The sequence below is a fragment of the Ornithodoros turicata genome, chromosome 3, assembly GCF_037126465.1.
Source record: "Ornithodoros turicata isolate Travis chromosome 3, ASM3712646v1, whole genome shotgun sequence".
Taxonomy (NCBI): domain Eukaryota; kingdom Metazoa; phylum Arthropoda; class Arachnida; order Ixodida; family Argasidae; genus Ornithodoros; species Ornithodoros turicata.
The window spans coordinates 32,655,599-32,680,493 of record NC_088203.1 but is presented as its reverse complement, the minus strand read 5'-3'; the positions used below and the strand labels follow the sequence as shown (position 1 = coordinate 32,680,493).

The window sequence follows — 24,895 nt, the reverse complement described above, 5'->3', positions numbered from 1 at the left end:
GGAGGAGTACGAAGGTAGACACGGGCATCCCGCAGGCGTTTCGAAATTTTATGGGTGGTTGTACGTGAACAGTCTCTTCCACTGTGTTTAACATGGCTTTGGAATTTAAGGAGAAATGAAGGTGTGGCACGTGTGACACACATACGAAAAAAACTTCTCAGCTTCCGATCATGTAAGAGGGAGGGGACCATGCCTCGGTAATTTTCGTCCCGAAGGGCTGGTCAACGTGGATGGTTGAGAGCTAGTACTGGAGGAAGAGGCCTAATTGCTTTTGCCGCGTGGATCGTTCCGATGCTATACACAGGAAATGATGATGTTCTTTGTGAGTTTTGACGGCGAAGGGGAATAAAATGGAACCCGCAGACTTTTTAGTCTTGTTGGCGACTCGGTGCAGGACAAGGAAGGTCAGAACGTCACGAATCAGCTAAGTCAGCACCACTCTCTCTATGTCGTTGTTGTTCCTGAAAGGTTCCTTTATCTAGAACGACGAAGAAGCCCTCCTTGCTGGTCTCCAGCAAATTTGTCAAGCAGTTCCTCCGCGGCAGAAACGTGAGATCTGTCGTCGCGGGAGACGAGGTCGCCTTTTACACACAGCCTTCGCACAGGAAATCAAAAAAAGGAATGGTGGTGTTCGTCCGGGGTGGACGCGGCAACCGAGTGAACCTGAGAAATAATTTCGATAAGGAGAACTTAGGCCCTCTATTTAAAACACTGGGGCAACTCTGGGAGAGCTGGATATCCGACCGGCTGGCGAAGCTAAGGCTGTGGAAATCTCCTCTCCGGCCAGTTAAATGATTCTATACGAAACTTGCCAGCTTGGAGATCTTGAACCGGTGAAAGTGTAGAGCTCTGGAGGAGTAGACCTCCACGGAGGCGGTAGCCAAGCGCATGAAGCCGCTATACGAGAATTGACCGAGAGTGGGAAAAAACTCAGGCTTTTTGCAGCCAACATGCGAATAAGTAATAGCTACAGCTGTATCGTGTACGCCTAATAAGGGGGAGACGAGGCTTACGGTTGTATTGCGCACGTATATGTAGACAAGTTTTCTATATATTCTGCTGTGAACCCCCTGGTCAATAGTTTGCGATGTTGCGCGGGGGCTACGTCGGTGCGAAATCACAATCCAACGCGAACGTCGCAAACATGTCCAAACTCGTTGTTCAAGAACTTCTCTGTAAAATCCGCGTCGGCTAGTGTAAACTCCGACGGACGCACACTCGTTTCAAGTACGGGACAGTTTACGTCTCTTGGCCTTCGTCTCATCGCAGTCATTTTGCTGGCTCTCACTGCCATATAGTCGTCATGCAGCCAATGCGAGTCTGGTTGCTTATGCCCTTGGTGTGCTATACCGTTTATGTTCTACAGCGTCGGGCCGTGCCATCCACTCCCTATCTGCAGATGCCGCACGAACCATTCGTAGCCGCCACATAGCGTGTGATACCGTGACGGCCGCTTGTACCTGTATTAGAGCCCTGCACGGGCCCGGGCCCCCGACCCGGCCCGCAGGCCGAGCCGGGCTTCTTATTTGCTGTGTGCTCCGGGCCGGGCCGAGCCCGGACCGTTAAAATGCGCCACCACCGCGGGCCGGTCCGACAAATATGTTTCCGAGAGTCAGGCCCGGCCGGGCCACGCAGCTAATTCCACACAACGGAGATGCTTTAGTTCATATCATGCGCTTGCGTCATTCCTGTGCATATTTTGCAAAGACAAGCAAGGGACACTGCATTAGACATATGATTCGACCCTCTATAGAACATTCTGAAAGCCACTTTACATTGCTCCTCACTCCTCACGTATTTCACAATCACTTAGCAAAGCTTGGTGAGAGGGGTATGGACGCAAAATTTTGACAGTGTAACGATAACGACCATGCCCGCGTACATTCTGGATTTAATTTGGTCTGGTGCGGTTACGGTGTTAAACCGCCATCACTTGTATGTTTGTCTTCTCTCCTTAAAAATTTACTGATAAATTTGTTTGATAATCGCCAGAAACGCGTACGTCGCGGCTGGAAATACTATGCCGGGATCTACTCGCCGGGTCACCGGGCCGCGCCGGGCTCTATTTGCTTAGACTCCGGGCTGGGCCGGGCTCTAGTCACTGGGTCACCGGGCCGGGCCGGGTCGGGCTGCATAAAAATATGACGGTCCGGGCCCGGGTCGGGCCGGACCATTTCTCGATGCGCCCGGGCCGGGTCGGGCCGGGAAAGGTCGGCCCGTGCAGGGCTCTAACCTGTATACACCGCACGGTTGCCTTTTTTTGGCAAGCACCCAACCTTTTTCAACGAGGCAGTGCGGCTCCTGACGTCTTTCCATGTGCTCCCCGATTTGCTGCTGCGCCAACCAATGACGCGCCGAGTAAGGGCCGGGTCGCATAGCGAGCAGCAGCAGCAGCAGCAAAGCAGCAGGGGTGCGGCGGCAGCAGCGCGGCAAGATGGCAGCAGAGCAGCTTTCTGCTGCCGCTGCTCTGCTGCTGGAGGCGTCCCATAGCTTCGTTTTGAATTAGCGGCAGTAGCGGCTTAGGAAACACAAAACGTGTTGGCAACTGTGGCATTGTTTACATATCGAAAGCGTACGCAGCAGCTATGCCTTTTAGTACACACACCTAGGAACGCAATCCTAGGTGAAAGGCGTTTGTGTGAGAGATATGTTGTGGATTTGTAGCTCATAAGTGGACTTTGAGATGAGTGCGGTGGTGGTCTGAGCCTCGTATTACCTGATTCTCTTCGTTGATGTGTTGTCAGTTTTGTGACATTCAACGTAGGTTCGTCCCACTTCCGTGCAGAACAGTCCCTGCTGTGTTCTGTGGAGATTCTTCTACGGGATTTTGTCGTATAAATATCGCCTCGTTACTAGTATTCGATATTTTGATTTACTGTGACTGTCAAATGCGTACGTTGTTCTTAGTGAAATAAAATTGTCTAACGAAAACAAAGGCCCCTTCTGTTAGTCTTCACTGCTTTCTGCTTGTTTTCACAAGAAATGGGTTCATTATCTATCTCTATGGAAATTTTTTTGTTGTCTGAACATTGTCTATCACCATCTAACCCTTTCAAGGATCAGTTTCATTTACAACAACCTAGCTCGCAAGTCGTCGACCCTCACAAGAAATGTGGTCGGTATGGTTTTCACACAGCATGGACATGAAAGTAATTTGCTTGTGCGTTATCAGGTTGTCGTACTTTCCAGAAAACAAGCGAACATGTTAGCTACAACTCCGGTACACAACATACGTATCACGTAGGTTCGGTCGAACACTTTGTTCAACTTTATGAACTGAATTATGTCCCTGAAAGCGCATTTCACTCAGTCCCGATGATTGAACACTCGCTCCAAACTATTGGCAATCACAAGCGTGTCCACGTCTTCCAAAACGAATCACAGAACAACCAGACACAAACCTTTTGCCGTCACTCACCGCCTTGCTAACCCTAAACGCCGTCGAACGAAAACAATACCAACTGCCCTCCTGATTGGCTTGCGAGATCGGCTGCTCAGGCTGAAGAGCAACAGGGCAGCGCAGCAACCAAAAATTCGGATACGGGAGCAGCAGGGAATTTCTGCAGCTCGGCAGCGCTGCTGCTCTCACCCAGTGCTATGGGACAGCTCGTGTCGCTGCAGCTCTGCTGCTCCGCTGCTGTTGCTTTGCTGCTGCTGCTCAAATCGAGGCTATGGGACCCCGCCTTAAGAAGTCACAACCTTCTCCGTCCTTGAGAAACAATTTCCCTCATGCAGCCTGGTGATGGGCGATAATCATCAAAATACTATCGATAGAACTACCGATGGTTCTGACGACTACTCATTTGACTATCGATAGTTTTGCTCAGAACTATCGATATACTGGCTATCGATAGTAAGCCAGACGCAGTCCAAACCCGCTTGCTGCAAAAATGTAAAAGTAACTGCTGCCACTTATATTGTCAATCTAATGAAATACCTTTACCTATAGTCGCACAGTAGTTGATATTTCTGAAATAGTGACGTCACGAAACAGTTCCGCAGGAACTGTTCCGAAAAGCAGTTGAGAACCAGAACAGTCGGGAAACAGAAAAGGAGATTTTGTAGATTTTTGTGCGCTATGCGCATGGTTAACATTAATCAGAGCAGTCGCATACGCTGTCAAGGTATCAGTAGTTTAAAGGGTCTCTGACCAGAACCTGGTCAATGTCGTTTGTATGGATAACGAACCTACATGGTGCCTCCAAGTTACAACTGAAACGTTTCGTCTCTGCGGAGCCGCCAACTATTCCAAACAAGGAGCCGAAAAGCGGTTTCGATTTCTGCCCTCAACTCGTGCGATCAGCGCAAAACTCTAGCTATTATGCAGTGGTTTTCCCATGTGTATGACGTCAAACAACCGCGACGTTTATTGGTGGAAAGTCCACACCAGAAGTTCGGGTGGTTTCCGCAACTTCCGTATTGCTGGGTGCTTTTTCAATATGGACGCGGAAGGCGGAAGCACAGCAGAGTCGACAAGTCAGCTTTTCAGCTACGTTTCAGCAGCTGAGAGGCACCTGCTACGTGCAGCAGAGTTTGGAGGCCTTGCTTTTGAAATGTTGAGCCGCGAATCGACTTCAGCATGAAGAGGAAGTTCCAACGACAGACTGTTAGATGAGCTTTCAGCATCCATCACGGTGAAGCACATGAACACTTTGTGTAAATTTCATGTTTGACGGCGCCGTGTAAAGGGGCCGGAGTGGTTCATGCATAATAACGCCGAAAGAAGTCGAGTGCTTATGTTGCAAGGAGCTGCTCTTAAAGTAGCATATTTAGAACTTCGAGGGCAGCACTAACCTAGCGCTCATATTCACAAGTAAGAAGCGTACGTGTCTCATGCACAATCATGCTGGTTGGTTTCAATACAAAATAGTTTTTCTGAACTTTTCGTTATTGTTCGTCACTTATTCAGAAAGAGTGCAGCTGAATTTATACTCGGCGTCCTACTAGCTTTAGCTTTGTTCAAAGCTTGCGTGTCTCATACAGGAAATAGATACACTAGATACCAACAGTTCGTGAGATGGGAGTTGCACAAACTTGAAGAAAACAAGAGAATCGTTATACCAGTCTGCGCGGTGAACAGGATACGCAAAGACTTTCTCATAGTAATACTACATGCTTTAAATACCCAAGCTACTAGGTGGAAGTACCCCCTACAGGGGGTGCCCTTGCAATTTGAGCACATGTCGGTAATGATGTAACTATAATAATGACCCCCTCCCCCTGAACTTTTTTCAACACTCCTCCATGCTTGGGATTCTGGATAAACCACTGTGCTCATCGCTGGCACAAAGCACCATCTCATCAGCCTGCTCCGCCCGGTAAGAATTACATTGGGCTCTCAATTCCACCACAGACACAAATCCAATCCTGTTCTGACGCATCCTTTTGTCCACCCATTCAGTCAATATGTCGTAAGTGTTGTTCGAACTCTTACTGTCTGATAGCACCCAAATAGTATTGTTTAGGCACCTCAAGTATTTTAATGATCGTTATGTGGAAGTAAATCAGACTGTTATGCAGGTTACCCTGTGTGTAACCTCCGGTTCCTGCTCTCAGTCCTCCAGAAGTGCTCACTACACAAGTTGACTATCGAAAACCTCAATCTTCCATGCATGATGTAAAACCCCAGTTCGCTTTCTTCCTAGCCATTTTTTCATTCTCAATTTTCCTTTTGTGTGCAAAGTGCACCCCCAGTTCGAGTAGGAAGTAGACCTTGAGGAACCAAGCTTTGTATCTTGGGCTGCTCAAATACTCAAATAGGCATGTTGTAGTCAGTGATGATGTAACATGAAATGTGGTTCATATAGTATATTGTGGCACTCAGATAATATCTTCATAATATGTCTGCAGAGATTGTTCCAAAATAGCATATGTGATGCAGCGTCATACATTATTGGGCTCCTGGGAAAAATCATGATTCACCTGATACAGACGGCAGTCTTTGTAACGGTGTCTGACACATTTTTAGCAGCCACTGTTATAAAATATGCATTAAAAATGCTATGAAAGTATCACGAAGTTCTTCATTTCATTTGTTTACTTTAAAGACCCTTGTGAAGGGATTTATATAAAAGGGGAGGTTTTTTATCCAAAAAAGACAAAGACCAAAATGATATACACAAAATTCGTTCACTCACCACAAAGAAATTCATTCGATCTGAAAACGATCATAGCACTTGGAAATAAACGACGATACATTTCGTTCTGATGCTATGTGGACAGGAAGGTCATTCCAGTTTGACACCATCAGCTGGTGCGGAGAGTAGAGGAATTTTTTTGTTTGTGTAGGTGGAGCAAGTACTTTGTGCGGGTCATCAAGTCTCGGAAGTAACTTGTGAGGGGATTGACAGTATGTGGGGTGGGGAGGAGTGTGACCGTAATAGAACTTATGAAAGAATGCGAGGCCTGATACCTTTCATCTGGTAATCAAAGGAGTAAGAAAGAGTTTGGCTTTAATGGCTGAGGCGCTGGAAAAAGGATGATAATCACGAGCAACAAACCGTGCGGTTCTGTACAAATTCTACTTTGTCGATTAAGATATGTTGGGAGGGTTCCAGATTGCAGAGGCATATTCCAGTTCTTTGAAACATGGCAGTTGATGTTCTGAGACTGGAACACGTAGAAAAGACAAATACACACTGCTGTACAAGAAAATGCTGTAACAACTAATTTAAAAGTTACACTACTGACAACGTTACACACCTTCTATATGTCAACAGTAGAAGGTACTCGTCGGTAATATAAGTGACTGGCCGAGTGCCAGATGGTGTAACTTGTAAATATTTGTGTTCCCTATCCATAGAAGTAACGGCGATGTTACTTATAAGTTTGACGCTCACTTGAGCGGCCATGGCCGCGCGCTGTGCACGTGGTTTTCGCCATCTCGTTCTTCATCGTTCGCCCCTCGTCATGCAACTGCCTGCAGATCTTGGACGCCATTTCTTGACATTGAAAATTTACCAGTTTTGACATTGCATGAGCTTCTTCATATCGGAGGTTTTCGGCTGTCACCAGCTCGAACTCTGCTGATGAAGGTCACGCTGATCTGTTAAAGGTAAAGTGTTTCTATACTCAACACGTTCTGCATGTGACTAAACGCTGAAACTGCTTTTTCAGCCATCACGCCGTTCTCAAGTACGGACGTTCGCGGTGTTCGCCATGGAAGGTACACAGGAGATGAATGCGACTCTCCAGAATACATCTCTGAGACAGACGAAACTGGAAATCATAAACGCATATTGTGCTCTTACTGCGAGCATGGACTAGGAAGGTACTTGGCACTTTCTGAAATCGGTAGGAATGTCGACTTAGTTGAGGTTGTACCTTTGTTCAATAGAAGGAGGAGGAGATGTAATTTTTATATGAACGATTTCATTGGCACATGAAGGGACACAATAACAGCGCGCACATGTCCGCCTAACGAACACGTTCCCTCATGCCGTGTAAATGCAAAGCTTAACACTGCGTTCGTCGCAGAAGGAAGAACACACATTGAGATCCTCGTTAAAAAGAAAAAGGAAAAGGAAAACAGTAAATAAAATAATGTTCGGGAGACAGCGAAAGGAAATAGCTAGAGAGCAAACGACAAGTCAAAAGAAAAAAAAAAGAGAAGAAAAGAGAACTATGTTTCAATATCGTACCTTGGAAAGATATAATTGGATATAATGTATCAGCCTCAAAATTGCTTCAGGTGAGTTTCAGAGAAATTCATTGTCCTTCTAGAAATTCTAGAAGATTCTCTGTTTGCAGCGTAACGGTTTTGCCGTCCCTTGACTAGATCCCAAAACAAGGCGAACGTCCAGATTATGTTAAGCGACCTAGGGCATCTTCCCTCACGCCATGAATGTTTCTCTCGATTTTATTGATTGAATTAATGCGTTAAAAGTGAATTTACCGAAAAGCTGAGCTGAAAAGACGGGCGCCAAAGTGTAGCTACATTCGCAAATAATTTCTTCCTGGTGCAGCTTTAAGCGAAAAGTTCACGGTGCGGTTGTCTACAGCGAAAGTGAGATTCATTGCGTGTAATAGAATCCCGAATTACGAATTTTTATTTTTATTTTAGCTAGGAAGATAAAACAGCCTGTAAAGTTGAACATCGCCTTCAAAATTTATTTCGTCCTGAGGACGCTTTCAAATTTATTTCGACGGTTGCTATATTCTGTCACTTGAGTAACTTGAGTGTCACTTGAGCCTTGTGTATGTGGTGGAGCCGTTCCAAAGACTGCTTTAGGATTATGCACCGAAGAATGGTAGTAAATATATGTAACGAAACAAACTACTGCCTGTCATTTCTTGTGGTCTGTGTACACTGACATCAACGTCATCACCATGTTACACAGATCGCTATTGAAATCCAGTCACGAACGCTGACGTCTGAGATGGACTTCACTGGCTCTTACAGTTAGACCTTATGTGACCAACTAAAGGTTTTAATCGCATGAGTCTCACCGATCAGTCTTTGTGAATGGCAATTAAGAGCGACCTGGTCCCTGAAATTGAGGTACGGTGCCCGACAAAGGATTACGGGACACGAGGTCGGCGTTATTTTTTTTTCAGCGTGATACCTGGTTCTGGGTCAAAATCGCGAGTCAAAAACCGCGAGATCCAAAAATCGCGATAGACAAAAATCGCGATAGGAAGCATTAGCGACACACAAATATCGCGACACCAAAAACCGCGAGTAGGGGAAAACAGCGGCAGGCAAAAAACGCGACTGCCGAAGACCGCGACTAAAAACGCGACTGCTAAAAACCTTACTCACTCTTCTCTAGAAGGGAGGATGAAAGGGGGGCATGAGGATATGAAAAGTAGGCTAACTTCCATTCCGGGAATGGGGCCCACAGAGGGCCATCCTAAAAATTTCAGATTACAAGACATTTGATGAAAGTGTGTGTGTCAATTTACCTGGTAGCACGAAAGGTTTTGTGTATACAGTTTGTTTCCCAGAAAAAAAGAAAAAGAAAAACTCACATACACATGACGTTACAGGGTCCATACGTGTTCTGGTTCGGTGGTCAGTGGGGGGTCAGCGCCCTTTGCCGCCGTAAAAAAGTTTTGCTAGTTCCCCAGGAGAATTGGGGACAGAAGGAGCGGCCGAATCATGACCGATCCAGAAGCAATGCTTTTTCAGAGCCCCGAACAGCGGAGTAGCAGACGACAGCTAAGGCGTCAGCGCGAGGTCATGGGCAAATCACAGGCTGGTACTGCTCTCCACCACCGTTGCGCACACCGGTCCCTTTTTGCGGCGTACTTTAAATTCAATTTCTGCGATAATTATGATACTGTGGCGTGAATTACTTCTCATGGCGCATCTTACTGGCCTAATTTATAGTTTTATAGGAAGAAAGCAGGGTATTAAAAATGACTTCTGTGCTACTTTAAACTACAGCTTTCGATGTGCCCAATCTGTATACTTCACATTTGTACGTAACGCGTTACTTGTAATCAATTACATTTTTTTAGTAATTTTTCGAGTAATCGATTACTCAGTAATTGGTTATATTTCCGGCAGAGTGAACGTGATAGCTGACGCGGGCAGGGAGTGAGTGTATATGCCATTCTCTAGCTCTTCCATGTCCGTATTTGTACGGCGTCCGGCGGAGACCAACATATTTCAAGTCTTGTCAAATGTCTGAAACACTGCCAGTCAGCACCGGCGTGCTCAAAAAGTATCTTCTTCAATTCTATGCAGGTTTGCTCGCGGGTTTTGGCCATCTCGGTTTCTGCCTATCGCGGTTTTGCCTGTCGCTATCTTTGGACGTCGCCTTTTTTGCTTGTCGCTGTTTTTGACCCTCGCGGTTTTTACCTGTCGCGGTCTTTGCTAATCGCGGTTTTTGACTCGCGATTTTTGGCGGTCACCGTGATACCTGGCTGTCGACACGACAGGAGAAGTGGAAAACAGAAGAACAATCCGTTACTGCTTGTGCTTTCCACTTGTCCTCACGTGTCCGCGGCGGCACTGTCACGCTGGAGCAAAAGTACGTCGACATCGCGTCCCGTAAACTTTTGTCAGGCACTGTATCCTTAACATGAAGGTAACGGGAATATACTTCGTTAAGGCTACGACAGACCCTCTAAGCAAAGGGTACAGAATCCAAGGAAACAGTAACCTTAACAGAAAGGTAACGGTGATAATTCCATAAGGCTACACACTTTGTAAAAGGGGGTTTGTAAAAAGTGATATTTTAAGAGGTACACCGTAGCTTTTATTCGAAAGAAACGAAAGGGAACACTTAACACTTCTAAACAGAGATAATTTGGCCAATTTTTTGCCTTTACTATAAAGGTACAGCTAAGGCTGTAGGCGGGTGATCTTGGATCAGTCACGGTATAATACATAATCACAGTACAGCTGACGGATTACCTCTCTACATATAACTGCAAATTATGTCATCTGATTAAGTTCATATTCACGGGTTAGCACTTAACCTAGGACTTTATGGCTTTAGAGGATTTGTCAAGAATGCTCGCTAAAGTTTTGCCGAAAAAGCAAGACACAGATACTAAACAGTGAAATGCAAAGTGACATTAATTAAATTCGCAATGTACTTGATGAATACCTGAAGTACTTTGCCTAGTACTTTGTACTTTACTTGAAGTACATTTGGAATTGGGTACATTGTACTGTAGTTGAAGTACTAATAACCCCAGGTTCTTGGTACTATAAGTATAATTTTGGGGTACATTGCCCATCACTTCGTGAAGCTATGGGTGAAGTGCATGTCCTGATACTATCGATAGTTCGAAAACTATCGCGATACTATCGAAATTCTGGTTCATTCGATAGTTGTACTATCGATAGTCAAAAACTATCGATATTATCGCCCATCACCAATGCAGCCATCACTGTAAAAGGAGGCCGCTTGGAGAACGTTTTATTTTGCCTCCATGCAGGATCATGCCCAGTACGCTCTTCTCGTTTTATTGATTCTTCTACTTTAATCCCGAGCGCACCTGAAGCGTCTTTGCGTATGCTGACCAGCTAGATGGCATCTGACGCATGACGTATGAGGGTATACCACTGCCGAAAGAAGTGCAGAAAGAGCCCGTATCTATGGTTGCTATGGAGGTGCGGTTACCTTCGGACCTTTCTCGCCGCCGTACTAAAATGGAGCACTCGTCCTTTATGTCTCGCGGTTGACGTGACTCTTCGAGATGTTTTTTCAATTTTCTTTCAATGGGTGCTATTGACAACTGCTGCGGCGCGCACGTCTTCCCGTTTCGGCGACTCTGCAGCGCATCACGTTCTACATTTAAAGGGGCACTAAAATGCAAAAACAACTTGCTGTCAAATGAGAGTGTGTGTTCAAATTAGTGCAATTCAAACCAAATTAGTTCACACAACGCTACAGTTTAGAAGAAAAACGCAAAGAAAAATAGGGCCCTCTTTGGCGGCAACGAATGGGATCCCCAGGAGGCATAAATTGGCGGCATCCAATCAGACTGCAGGAATTGGAACGGTCACGATCATAGAGTTTCCTATATACGCGTCATAATGCGCACTACAGCATTTTTCAATACCGATTCACTGAATTGTAGCTCACCACAATTCTTGTGAATGCTCCCCTTACAACATTTATCTTCATGTCCTTCGGACAGCGACGCTGATCCGCTTCGCAACGGGCACTGTTTTTCACTGGCACTGCTCCATGGCGTGGCGTGGGATGTTGCTATCGCTGGGGTCTCCTCAGGTGCAGGGGCAGTGCGAATCTTTAAACCTCGTTTATTTAATATGTAAACCGTTTTCGTAAGAGAAACATGGCAGCGTACACTGTGAAGCGGTGCCAAACGTTACTGTATCGGTCTCGTGCTGTAACGATTGGTTTCCGGATGCGGTAGTTCCTCTCATGCTGTTAATGGCTCTTCCGTGGAGACATCGCACAGAGAGAGCAACTGAGCTCCGTTGAGAATCCTCATGTAAGCATCGTTAATTCAGAGACCTAAAGTTGTAGCACGTTTGGGGTAACACAAATATGTCGTTGTGTGATGGACAGCTTCGTGATGAAGGAACTAGAAACGGTTTTCTTCACCAATTACCATGTACACATGTGTTATTCGCTAGTAAATGTGTATACGTAGCCCAGGAAATATCGACTGTATGTCTCAATGGTTCGGACCACATACACGCAATGGAAACTGCACCAAGACACACTTAACTATTTGCAGTGAAAACGGTGCATTATTATAGATCTGTAACATAGCGTTCGTGTCACCTACGTAAGTTATACGTTAGCGCTTTGCGAGAAGCTTCGCTCTGCGACACAAGTACGGTTTGTACACCTTGTGCGCCAGGGGTGGGTCCAGATCCTCACTTTGGGAGAGGTAAGTTTCCTTCTTGAAGGGCGTAGCGGGGGAGAGGAACCTAATGTTTAACCTAATGCTCTTGGGGGGGGGGGGAGGGGATCTCCCCCTGGATCCCCCACTACTATATACACACATATTATTCAAATCCTCGTGACGCAATTTAGCGAGTACACTAAGAACCTCACGGTGTGCGCGTTAAGAGAAGCCGAGCCCCGTCTGGATATCTAGCGTTGCCCCAGGGCCACTCAAGCGGCCCATCGACTCAACGATTGTGTGCACTTGCGCACGTCGTACTAGAACTCTCCAGTGAGCAATTCAACATGTGCTTTCTCAACTGTAAAACATGTGAATTCCGGTTAACTACAGCGATCTTATTTCGGTGTGTGATATTATAGGATAAAACTCCTTAAAGCCACACAAACATCACAGCTGGAGTCGGATGAGCATAATTGCACTAAGACGGAAACAGCTTACAAATGTGGGCTGGTCAATCATCGTGGCATGGGCCCAAAGGGACGGCCCCGTGGATCGGCACAGCGCATCATCCTTGAGTCGTCGCAGGTACGTAGTTCTGAACACCACGGCATCTGGCTTTGCTTCTCTGTAGAGTTCGAGATGTGTACATGCATTAAGGCGCATTTTTAAGTGGACTGACATATTCAAACGAAATATTTTTGAAGTAAGTTCCGCACGAACGCGTTCCGTTCACGAATATCTGCTTCTGTTGGTAACTTTTTACTTCGCCAACGAAAAGAAAAATGAAATAAAAGTCGAATTTTGGAACATTTCGCTCCTTCTGACTCTATACCTACAATCTCTACCATTTGAAGGCGCCTTTTGCGCAGGGGCTCAGTGAACTCTCAATTCGAAGAGCACAAAAACAACCTCAACCTTGTCCAATCCAGCGAACCGCAATAATTACGGAAAAGAGGATGAGGCATCTACAATTGTTGCATTTCGACTTTTCGTGCAGTCTGCACCGGCTGTGCACGCAGTGCATTTCGTCGAAGCTCCATTTTCCTTTGTTCCCTGTTAGTAATGGAAGGTCATATCTTGGGGAAACTGCAGTCACTGTGACACAGGTGTCCGTCCGGCTCAACTTTTGTTTTGCGAACCTAAGAATTAGTTCAACAACCGAAGATAAAATATGTTAAACAATATATTTCTGAAGGTGTACCTACACCTAGATGCTGCAACTTTGGAATTTCGACCTTTAGGTGCTTCCACTACTACCAGGATTCTTCTCTGATTAGGGAGATTTTAGATACTTAGACATTTGAGAATAATTTGTTGTTGCAGAAATAGTAATAGGTGAATGAGAATCACAGACAATGTGATTCAGAGACATGGACCCTGACCCCTTGTCCCTTGGACCTTGTCCCTTGAAATGACGCACCCTGGAAGTCGCTGAGAAGGCGTGTTAGCTTAGCTCAATTGGTAGAGCCCTGGACCGGTAATCCAGAAGATGTGGGTTCGAGTCCTACAGCTGGCTAACCTTTTCAGTGACTTTCATCTTTCATCATTGATGTTGTTGTTGAGGTAATCGGCTTTCATCACTCACTTTATCGCTTGAATCCACTAGTTGATCCTGTTTATTCATTGAAAAGTTTCTGTACAGATTCTGTGGTATACTCGGCTGTGGTATATTCACTCTGCTTGCTCAGAAATGATTTGTCTGAATTAAGTATTGTTTTGACTTTGTTCAGGTGTTCACTCGATTGATATTCTATGAGTTGGGAATTATGTATGCATGATGTATTATTTGTGGCTTTTGATTTCCCGTATAGGACAACTTTTAAATATATCTGGCTTGCTTAAAAAGTTACTGCCTAAAATAGTTATTGTCGTGTATGATGTTTCTGTGTGATTCCTCTATATAGAACTTTCTGTTGCAGGAAATTACAAAAAGTGATTAAATTAAATTTGTTTCTCGTTTTTGATTGAGTATTGTTTCTGTCATTGAATAATTTCGACGTTCTCTACATGTTCAATATAAAATATTGTCTCTGTACAAACTTAGCCGACTTGTACTCCACTTTGAATAAAGACTTCCATTTCAAGGAAAGGATATGAAAAGTAGTGATCCCCGCGAATAATGCCGATATCTATTTGCGATGTACAATAAAATATATCGCTTTTGTACTATCCTATCTGACCTTCAGAGCGTCCTGTTTGCTGTAAGAAGGAAAAGGAATATAAACTCAACCCTTTGAGTGATAAAGCATGCGCACTTGTTTCGCTTTGGTCGTATAGATAGATATGTCTCTATATAGATAATGTCTCCGGGCTTTGTAGAAAAACCGAGCTCGTCTCAAATTGTACGGTGCCTGTTTGTTGGATGCCTCCATCAATGTAAGGTTCGTTAGAATGAAAATTGTATAGTGTTCGATTAGATTAAGTCACGAAGATGATTTTATGACGGTTCAATTCTAGATTATTTTCCTCCATGGTTGTTTACGTGACGCCGCTTAGAGTGTCCCTCTGTTCTTCAGCGTTAAGTCTGTGCTAGTCAGAGTATCAAATTTGTAATATTTCTCGTTTTGATAGATTGTTTCGCTATTATATTCCTGCATGTATCTGTTGTTTACCTGTTGAATAATGTGCAGGTTTGGCTCTCTATTAATTCTAGCTGTTGATTGTGTTGTTTCTCATTATTTTCTTAAGTCTATGCTATTCACTTAATAAGAAACTGATTAATTAAAAGTTGTGTAATGTTGGAACAAAACATATGAAACTTAGATTCCCTATTGCGCTCGAAATTAATCGAAACACTTAATAACAAATATGATAATGAGAAAATTATTAGTATTACAATAATAGTGATCGTGACTCAGACTTGCATTGACTTTGTATTGTGACTTTGTCATAATAAATGTAATAAACTTTGATGAAATGTATTGATATAGATTTTATTTCCTGTTGTGTTCGTGTCGTCCTTGTCGTTTGTGTCCCATGGTCTTCCAGGGTCTCTGCTGTTCACAATTAATTACGTACATATATCGGCACTTGTACTTAAAATTCCGCTATTGCAATGATGGTTGTCAGGTATAGGAATATTAAACTTTTTATAATACAACTTGAAGTTTTGACTGTAATCATATTGATTAAGAATATCTTCTTTGATTAAATGTGGTGTCCGTTTCTCATTTTGATATGGTATTGTGTTACTATTGTGGTATTGTATTGTGGTATTGTGCTATTATTTCCCTACATGATGGAGGATATGTCGGTTTGGATCTATATTAATGTCACGAAGCGAAATGAGTCGGCGAGTCGTCGAATAAACAGCGAACGGTTTATTAGACTACTTGGTAGCAAAACACAAGAGTGATAGCTCTCTGAACACAACTGAGTCCAAAGAATCAATGCTCTAGCTTGGAGCGCACAAGCATTTAAGCGTCGCGCCGAAAAGTCTAGAAACAGCACGTGCGTTTGCCAGAGAGCAGGCGATGTGTCTGGAAGCTTCTTGCTTCTTCTTCAGCATGCGCCGGGATGAGATGTACCATTTCGTGCCTGCCCTGGAAGTTTCGCGATGATGATTCGTGGCATTTCCCCCTCCGTAGATGGGGCATCGTCTCGATGCAGTTTCTTCTCCTTTTTTTTCATGTTGTTTTCTTCCAGCCAGTCTTCAGCGCTACCTGCTGTAGTACGGCTTGAGTAGAACGACGTGAACTATTTCAGTCCTCGGGGGTCGTCGAGAGGGAACGCTGCCCTCAGGTACCACTTCGTAATCCAGGTCTCCAATGCGTCGAAGTACTTTGTAGGGACCGAAGTACCGCTTCAGTAGCTTCTCGCTCAGGCCTCGTCGTCGAATCGGCGTCCAAGCCCATACCAAGTCGCCTGGACTGAAGCGTACGTCTCGTCGGCGCAAATTGTATCTTCTTTCATCGACGCGTTGTTGTTGACCAATCCGTAGTCTGGCCAGCTGGCGGGCTTCTTCTGCTCGCTGTGTGAAGTCCAGAGCGTCGTTTTCCACATCACTGGGTTCGTGGGGCAGCATCGCGTCCAGCATAGTCGATGCGTCATGGCCGTGTGCAAGGCGGAACGGTGTGAATCCCGTTGTTTCCTGGACAGCCGTGTTATAGGCGAACGTGACGTAAGGCAGTATTTCGTCCCATGTCTTGTGCTCGACGTCGACGTACAATGAAATCATGTCGGCAAGGGTTTTGTTTAGGCGTTCGGTGAGCCCGTTCGTCTGCGGATGGTACGCCGTTGTCCTCCGGTGAGCGGTGTGGCTGAGTCGAAGGATTTCTTGTGTTAGCCTGCTTGTAAATGCCGTTCCCCTATCGGTGATTAAGGCGGTCGGAGCTCCGTGCCGTAGTACGATGTTCTCGATGAAGAACTTCGCCACTTCTGTTGCTGTGCCCTGTGGAAGTGCCTTAGTCTCAGCATAGCGTGTCAGGTAGTCGGTGGCGACGATTATCCGACGATTTCCGGAAGACGAACGTGGGAAGGGCCCCAGTAGATCCATCCCAATCTGCTCGAACGGCGCCGACGGCGGTGTGATTGGCTGAAGGTACCCAGAAGGTCGTACCGGCGGCGTTTTTCGTCGTTGGCATTCCCGGCACGTCCTTACGTAGTGGTGTACGGTCTTGGCCAGTTTTGGCCAGTAGTACTTTTCCCTTATACGGGCCAGTGTCCGGCTGTATCCCAAATGACCTGATGACGGTTCGTCGTGGCAGGATTCAAGAATCTCGATGCGCATGTCCCCAGGCACAACGAGAAGCCACGTAGCGCCTTGTGGTGCGTGGTTTTCTTTGTAGAGGACTCCATTACGTAGGGAAAAACTTGGGAGTGATCTTCTGAAGATGGGAGGAACATTGTCGGCGCGGCCCTGCAGATAGTCGACGAGTGTCTTCAATTCGGGGTCGTTATACCGCTTGGTAGACATGGTAGTCGTGCTCATTAGACCGAGGAAGGCGTCGTCGTCCTCGAGGCTGTTGTCCTGTCGCTGGAGTGGTGCTCGGGACAGGCAATCGGCGTCGTTGTGTTTCCTTCCTGACTTGTAAGTGACGGTTACGTCATACTCCTGTAATCGGAGGCTCCATCTCGCTAGGCGTCCTGAGGGGTCCCTTAAACCAGCCAGCCAGCACAGATAATGGTGGTCAGTTACCACCTTAAACGGCCGTCCGTACAGGTAGGGGCGCAGTTTTGTGATGGCCCATATGAGTGCGAGGCACTCTTTTTCGGTCGTCGAATAGTTCTTCTCTGCCTTGGTTAACGTTCTGCTTGCGTAAGCGATGACACGTTCGACGCCGTCGTGAAGTTGAACGAGCACGGCTCCTAGACCATCGTTGCTTGCGTCGGTGTGTATTTCTGTTTCAGCGTTTGGATCGAAGTGGGCAAGCACGGGTGCGGTCTCTAGACGCATCTTCAATTCATCAAACGCCTGTTGCTGGGCTTCACTCCAGATAAACGTGGATCCGTCCTTCGTGAGGGCATTCAGGGGTGACGCAATTCTTGAAAAGTTTGGAATGAACCGTCGGTAGTAGGCGCAAAGGCCAAGAAAGCTTCGAACGTCTTTCACGTTAGAAGGAACACGGTAATTTGCGATGGCCGCCGTCTTCTCGGGGTCGGGGCGTACTCCGTCGCTGCTCACGAGATGGCCGAGAAATCTGAGTTCCTCGTAGCCGAATCGACACTTCTGAGGCTTCAACGTCCGCCCTGCAGTTCTGATAGCCTCGAGGACTTGCTTTAGCAGTTCAACATGCTCTTCGAATGTTCTTGCGAAGACGACAACATCGTTGAGGTACACCAGGCAGGTTTGCCACTTCAACCCGGCGAGAACTGTATCCATAACGCGCTGGAACGTCGCTGGAGCTGTGCAAAGGCCGAAAGGCATAACCTTGAATTCGTAAGGTCCATCCGGAGTGACGAAGGCAGTCTTCTCACGGTCCCGTTCGTCGACTTCAATTTGCCAGTACCCCGTCTTGAGGTCTATGGAAGAGAAAAATTTTGCGTTTTGAAGGCGATCGAGCGTGTCGTCGATGCGCGGTAACGGGTATACGTCCTTCTTCGTTATCTGATTGAGTTTCCGGTAGTCGACGCAGAACCTGAGTGTTCCATCCTCCTTCTTCACTAGTACCACCGGCGATGCCCACGGACTGGTCGACGGCTGGATAATGTCATCTCTTAGCATCTCTTCTACTTGCGTTCGGATCGTTTCTCGCTCTTTGCAGGAGACCTGGTACGGCATGCGGTGAATTGGACGGGCCTTTTCGTCGACGATGATGCGGTGCTTCGCAATGGGCGTTTGTCTTACTTTCGACGATGCACCGAAGCAGTCACTGAAATCGTTGAGCATCTGGAGAAGGGTTTGGTTTTGAGTTGTATTGAGTTGAGGGTTTACGTCGAAATGTTCGGCCTCGTGTTCCGTGGTGACCGGGATGCGAGCACTGTCCATCAGGCAAACATCCGTGGTGGAGTATTGGTCTACGATGACGGCTATCTTCGTGCCGTTCGCCAGGTGTTGTGGCTCCGGGCGAAAATTTGTGACCAGGAGTTCGAATATTCCGTTTCTTACGGGCACAATTCCTCTTGCGATCCCAATTCCTCGTTCAAGGAGAAGTTGCGTGTTGCCTTCAGCCAACAAACAGCCAGTCGGTGCTCTCTCGCACGTAGCGGTCACAAGGACTGACGACAAGGGAGGCAGGTTGACGTGCTGAGTCGTCACGGCGGTTACGTCCGTGTTTGCGCGTTTCTCCGGGGTTATTCGTGCCCACCACTTGTCTTCTGCTGTTTCCGGCGTTTTGAAAGAGGTAACTCCATTTGTGAAGTCGATGATTGCTTCGTTTTCGACTAGAAAGTCCATTCCGAGTATTACATCCCGTGGGCAGTTCGGCACGACGGCAAAGCTGACGACGTACTGGATGTCACGGACTTGTATGACTGCCGTGCATCGGCCAGTCGGTGTTACGTCGTGTCTACCAGCTGTGCCGATGTTAGGCTCATCCCACTTCGTCTGCACCTTGCGAAGCTTCTTAGCCAACCTACAACTTATAACAGAGTCGTCGGCTCCGGTATCGATTAACGCAATCATCTCATGGCCGTCGATGAGTATTTTCAGGTTATTGGTAATTTTTCGAGCATCGTGTTGGTGCTGCGTTGGTGTTCGTCGAGTTGGAGGAATTGTAACTTGTCGTCGGTCCGCAGCTTCACCTCCCGGAGCTGCAGTCTTCAGTTTTCCCGGTTAGGGCTGCACCACACAGGTCGTCTTGCCGGTGACGTTGAACGTGCTCTTCCTGGCGACCTGCTGCGGTGGCGGACGCTCGGGGACAGGTCGCGTCTCGAGCCAGCAGAAGCATTCTGCTGCCGTAGATAGTCTTCAATTGCGGCGGGGCGACTACCGCGCTGGGGGCGGGGGGCGTCGGGTGCAAAACCGGGAAGGCCAAGTCGTCGGTAGGGACATCGGCGATATACGTGGTTGGCCTCTCCGCAGTGGTAGCAGAGCGGTCTGAAGTCGGGAGTCCGCAAAACGTCCGTTTTGCTGAACGGCTGAGAGTGTGGCGGGACGCTCTGAGTAGGTTGGACAGGCCGAGGAGGCGTCCAACGGTTTCCGTAGTACGACGGACGAGTAGGTGGCACCTGTCTCACAGCGACGGCGTAGGTTGGTCTCGGTACTTCGGCGTCGGGGTTCGCGGTTGACGATGGCTGGATTGCCTGCTGAACCTCGTCCTTGATGATCGCACCGATCGAAGACAAAGGGTCTTGAGCCTTCTCAGGACAGAGGAGAGCTCGTACTTCTTCGCGAACCACCTCTCGAATCACCTGTCTGAGCGATCCGACGTCGAGGCCAGTGGTCGTGGAGAAAGCCTCGTAGCCCTGGTGTCGTTCGTTGATGGTAGCGCGAGAGTGCAGGGTCCTCTCAATGCGGACGGCTTCGTCCAGAAGAGCGTCGGTCGTGGCGGGTGGATCCCGGGACAGGGCGCGAAAAATATCTTCTTTTACGCCCCTCATGACTCGCTGAACCTTGTTCTCCTCGGATGCTTTGGGGTCAGGTCGCCGGAAGAGCCGCAACGCATCTTCGACGAAGCCTGTAACGCTTTCGTTTGGCATCCGTCTCTGGAGAAGATGTTCAGCGCGTTCAGCTCGTTGTTGAAAAGCGAACGCCTCGCGGAGTTTGCTTTTGAAGACGTCCCAGGACGTGAGCGAAGTCTCCCGGTTCTCGAACCATGTCTTCGCGGTGCCTTCCAGCGAGAAAGAGACGTTGACGAGCTTCTGGTCGTCACTCCAGTTGTTGAACTTGGCGATCCGCTCATAGTGGTCGACCCAATCGTCCACGTCGTCGTAATACTCCCCGCTGAATGTCTTCGGCGACCGTGCAGGGGCTATGGGCGTGGCAACAGGTTGCGCCACTTGGGTACTGGTCTCCGCAGTCATCTTCTTCTTGCGTTTAGGGGGTTCTAATGGACCGAATTCTGCAGGCAGACCAAGCTGTCTTCTGCTTTGTCACAGTTGGTCTTCCAGGCCGTTGGACAAGGAATGCCCCGCACCTCCAGCAGAAATGTCACGAAGCGAAATGGGTCGGCGAGTCGTCCAATAAACAGCGAACGGTTTATTAGACTACTTGGTAGCAAAACACAAGAGTGATAGCTCTCTGAACACAACTGAGTCCAAAGAATCAATGCTCCAGCTTGGAGCGCACAAGCATTTAAGCGTCGCGCCGAAAAGTCTAGAAACAGCACGTGCGTTTGCCAGAGGGCAGGCGATGTGTCTGGAAGCTTCTTGCTTCTTCTTCAGCATGCGCCGGGATGAGATGTACCGTTTCGTGCCTGCCCTGGAAGTTTCGCGATGATGATTCGTGGCAATATGTTGATTGTGTTGATTCGAATTATTTCCTTATGTCTGCGCTGTTCACTTTATAAGAAACTGAATAATTAAATTTGTGTCCTGTTGGAATATTAAACTTAGCTTCCATATTGTGCCTGAAATTACTTATATCTATATCAGAATTTGTAATTAAAACTCCTGTGATGCGATGATGGTTCTCACGTCTCAGACTTTTGATAATACAATTTGTAATTTTGATTGTAATCGTATCTTCTTTGATTAAATGTGCTACTCCATTTTAATTCTGATTCATTGAAAACTTGTGTGTATGATTACCGTTAATAAAAATTATTGTGTTTGATCTGCGATACGTATTCAATGCTATTGTATCGTACCTGTAATAAGTATATTCTTTGTTATGTGTATTGTATTATGTTTCTTGTGCTTCAGGTTTCTTGGCTGGGTTGTTCGCCTCCGCACAGAGTCACAGCATAATTCCTGGCACTAATGACTTCAATAAATATATTTTCACTTGTAGTTTGTGTATGGCTATCCTTTGCATGTCTATACTTGCATGTAAACCTTCCACTGTACACCTGTTGTAATGGAAAAGAAATTGTGAGGGAAGTCGGCCCAGGCTGAAAAATGTGTGAGGGTAAGCGCACGCGTAGATAATCTTTGATACGTGCATCGTATTATGTTTCTTCTGCTTTAGGTTTTTTGGCTAGGTTTTTCTCCTTCACACAGAGTCACAGCATAATTCCTGGCACTATTGACTTTAATAAATATATTTTCACTTGTACTTTTGTGTGTGGCTATCCTTTGCATGTCTATAGTTGAATGTAAACCCACTACCACACGGCTGTTGTAGCGAAAAAGATTATGGATGAAGTCGGTCCAGGCGCAAAAAATGTGAATGAAGTCGGCGAGGGCAAGCGCACGCGCCGCCCACCGATAAGCACGAGGAGAACCCTCCGCAAAAAATTCGCGAGTGAAGTCGGCTCAGGGGTCCATGTCTCTGAATCTCATTGTCTGTGATTCTCAACCACCTATTACTACTTGCAGAACTCAGGTTAGTACTCACCACGTAGCGCTGTGCTCGTTCACAGTATCGTGCTTCCTCCGCCTTCTCAACTCCTATTGGTATAGCCAATAGGAGTAGATGAATAGCCAATAGTAGATGTAGTAAATGAGTAGATGAGTAGCCAATAGTAGATGCGCATAGTCACAACGTTGTCGGAGGCGCAATAATGGGTACGTTCTACTAGGCCTGCACTCCCTGAACCAGTTCCGGGCGGTGCAGGGCCAGTTCTGAACTAGCGCAGCACTAGGCCAACTCCAGTTCAACGGTGCAACACTAGTGCCGCCGCGAAACGAATATCGCAGTGCAACGCTAGTGCAGGCCTTCTGCTCTCCGCGAGTCTTAACACCGCTACGGATTGTAAGAACGCGTGTGACATTTCAATCGCATGTGCATTGCTGCTTTTTAATTTCGAACACAATGAACTGCTCAACAATTGTGCAAACAGCCATGGAACTTGTAGGTTCTGACAGCGAGGACTAAGAATTTGACGACCTGGTAACCGTGATAGCGTTGAATCTTCTGCGAACTGACAGGAACCGTGCACCAATGTACACCGATACTGTAGTGAATCGTTATTTCGACTTCGAATGCAAACGTCTCTTCGGGCTTTCTCGGGATATGTTCTACGATTTACATTAACTATCATTTGCCTTGTGTCGTCTGCTGCCATTGCCGCCATTACTCTGCACTACAGTTGAACTGACCCCTGCGGGAGTGCAGAGTTTCCTTACACTAGGGCTACACTTGGCGTGCACTGGTTTGAAACAAACGAGACGGTGCAGGGGGCGCTCGGCTGTACTGGCGAAACGAACGGGCGAGTGCAGCACCACCGGAACTGGTTCAGGCAGTGCAGGCCTAATCGAACGTACCTAATGACGTTCTACCGCAAATGCGGATAGAAACACGTCGTGTGTATGTTTATGTGTAAGATTCAGACTTTGCGGCGTTTTCATTTGGCAATGGTCGGGGGAAGGGTGTTCGTCGGACGTTTCAATTCCCGGACATTTTTTACTTTTTCGGGGCAGCTCCGAAGAACTTCCTGAAAATTGAGGGCTCCGGTGGGCGCCCTCCGGTTTTTGTCAAACAACAAGGGACTGGTGGTCAACTGGCGAAAAGCGAACTCCCTTCTCGTCTTTCTAAGAAAACCCGCGCACAACTATAAGCAGGCAGTTACTTACGAGATCATCAGTTGAAAGTGAGCCTTCATTATTTCGTCCGTGTCGGGCAGTTTTTTGTAGAGTACAGCTACACCAAGGAAGTAGTAGCCAAATTCCTCTCGAGGACCCCTGAAGGACTTCTGCAGCGTGTCAATTTCCTGCACAATGTAAGGACAGCCCCCTTTGACATGCCGAAAGAAGTTCACGACAACTATTCGAAAAAGAGCTATGGCGCTTATTCTTCGTAGTGGTCGTCATCGCACGCCCTGCACAGTGACCCTCGTTGCCCTCGAGTGATTTGCGGGAATCCAATTGTGCAATCCAAATCCTAGTAGTGAAAGGTTGAATAGATGACAAAGCAAACGTTCATGGTCACCACAGCAGCCCGATCATCTACCAAGAAATACAGATGTTGTCCATCCTCCGCTGGATAGAACTGGACCAGCCTGCGGTATGGCTGAGTGGATAAAAACATCTGCTCATTGGTGGTTTTTGCAATATGTGCTGAAGACTGGGAAGTGGTCAGTTGGAATCCTACCACAGGCTGTCCTGTTTGAGGTGTTTCCTGGGTTCAACTACTAGAAGATAAAGCCTATTCTTCAATGCTCCTGGTGTCGACTTTACTAGCAATAACGTAACAGCGCATAGCTCCTGCTCAGTCCGTTCCTGCCATTCACTTCTTGACTTTGCTCACTTTCATCAGCTCATGCAACTGAATAATGTCCCTAACAAGGACGGTTACACACTGGACTTATGCTTTTCAAACTTCAGTGCCTCTGTCAAGCGCTCTCTCTCGCCTATCGTTGCTATTGATGGTTATCACCCCCCTCTGTCCATTGTACTCTCACACGTACGGGCCCATGTCACGCGTCCCCAGTCCTCGAGGTTGACTCTTGTTACAGCAGACTATGTCGGCCTCTATCATCATTTTGATTCGTGTGATTCCTTATCTGTACTTAGCTGTTCTGACCCCAATGACGCCGTATCCCGCTTTACCGAAATTTTTGTTGACAGCATTACTGAATATGTTCCGCAGTATACACCTCGTTGTTCAAAGTATCCACACTGGTTTTCCCCCGAATCGCGTCGCTATCTCACTAAGAAAAAGTATTTTTACAGGAGGTATAAAAAACATGGGAACGCGGCTGACTTCGAACAATGTTATTTTTCGCGCACGTTTCAAGAAAGCCGTTGTGCACGACCGCAGGTTGCACTTGAGCACCGTTGAAGCGAATGTAAATGATAATCCTCGTAACTTCTGGAAGTGCACACTCTTAAAAATGAACTTCACCGCACAGCACGCTCCTAGCCAACCATCTACGCGAATGATATCGTTATGTGCCCTGATTTGTTCAAAACGGTAGGCGTACGCCTTTTTTGTGACACTTATGCTGTTCATAATTGTCACAAAAATGGCGTACGCCTCCCGTTTTCAGCAAATCAGAGCAGATAACGATATCATTCGAGATGATGGTTGGCTAGGAGCGTGCTGTGCGGTGAAGTTCATTTCTAAGAGTGTGGCACAAACTTCAGAAACGCGGTCCAGTCATGTCGCCTTCTCTCAGTGACGGTCACGCTTTCT

At 46.9% G+C, this 24,895-nt stretch overlaps 1 protein-coding gene across 1 annotated transcript in view; it reads right to left on the bottom strand.

The window, feature by feature from the left end:
* Positions 1–24,895, bottom strand: part of LOC135389274 (uncharacterized) — a 70,180-nt gene that overhangs the window by 19,815 nt on the left and 25,470 nt on the right. Inside the window, exons 6-7 of the mRNA XM_064619338.1 lie at positions 23,335–23,471; positions 12,778–12,904 (exon numbers count right to left, since the gene is read on the bottom strand). Of these exons, the coding sequence (XP_064475408.1) occupies positions 12,778–12,904; positions 23,335–23,471 (264 nt within the window). The remainder of the gene's footprint in view (positions 1–12,777; positions 12,905–23,334; positions 23,472–24,895) is intronic.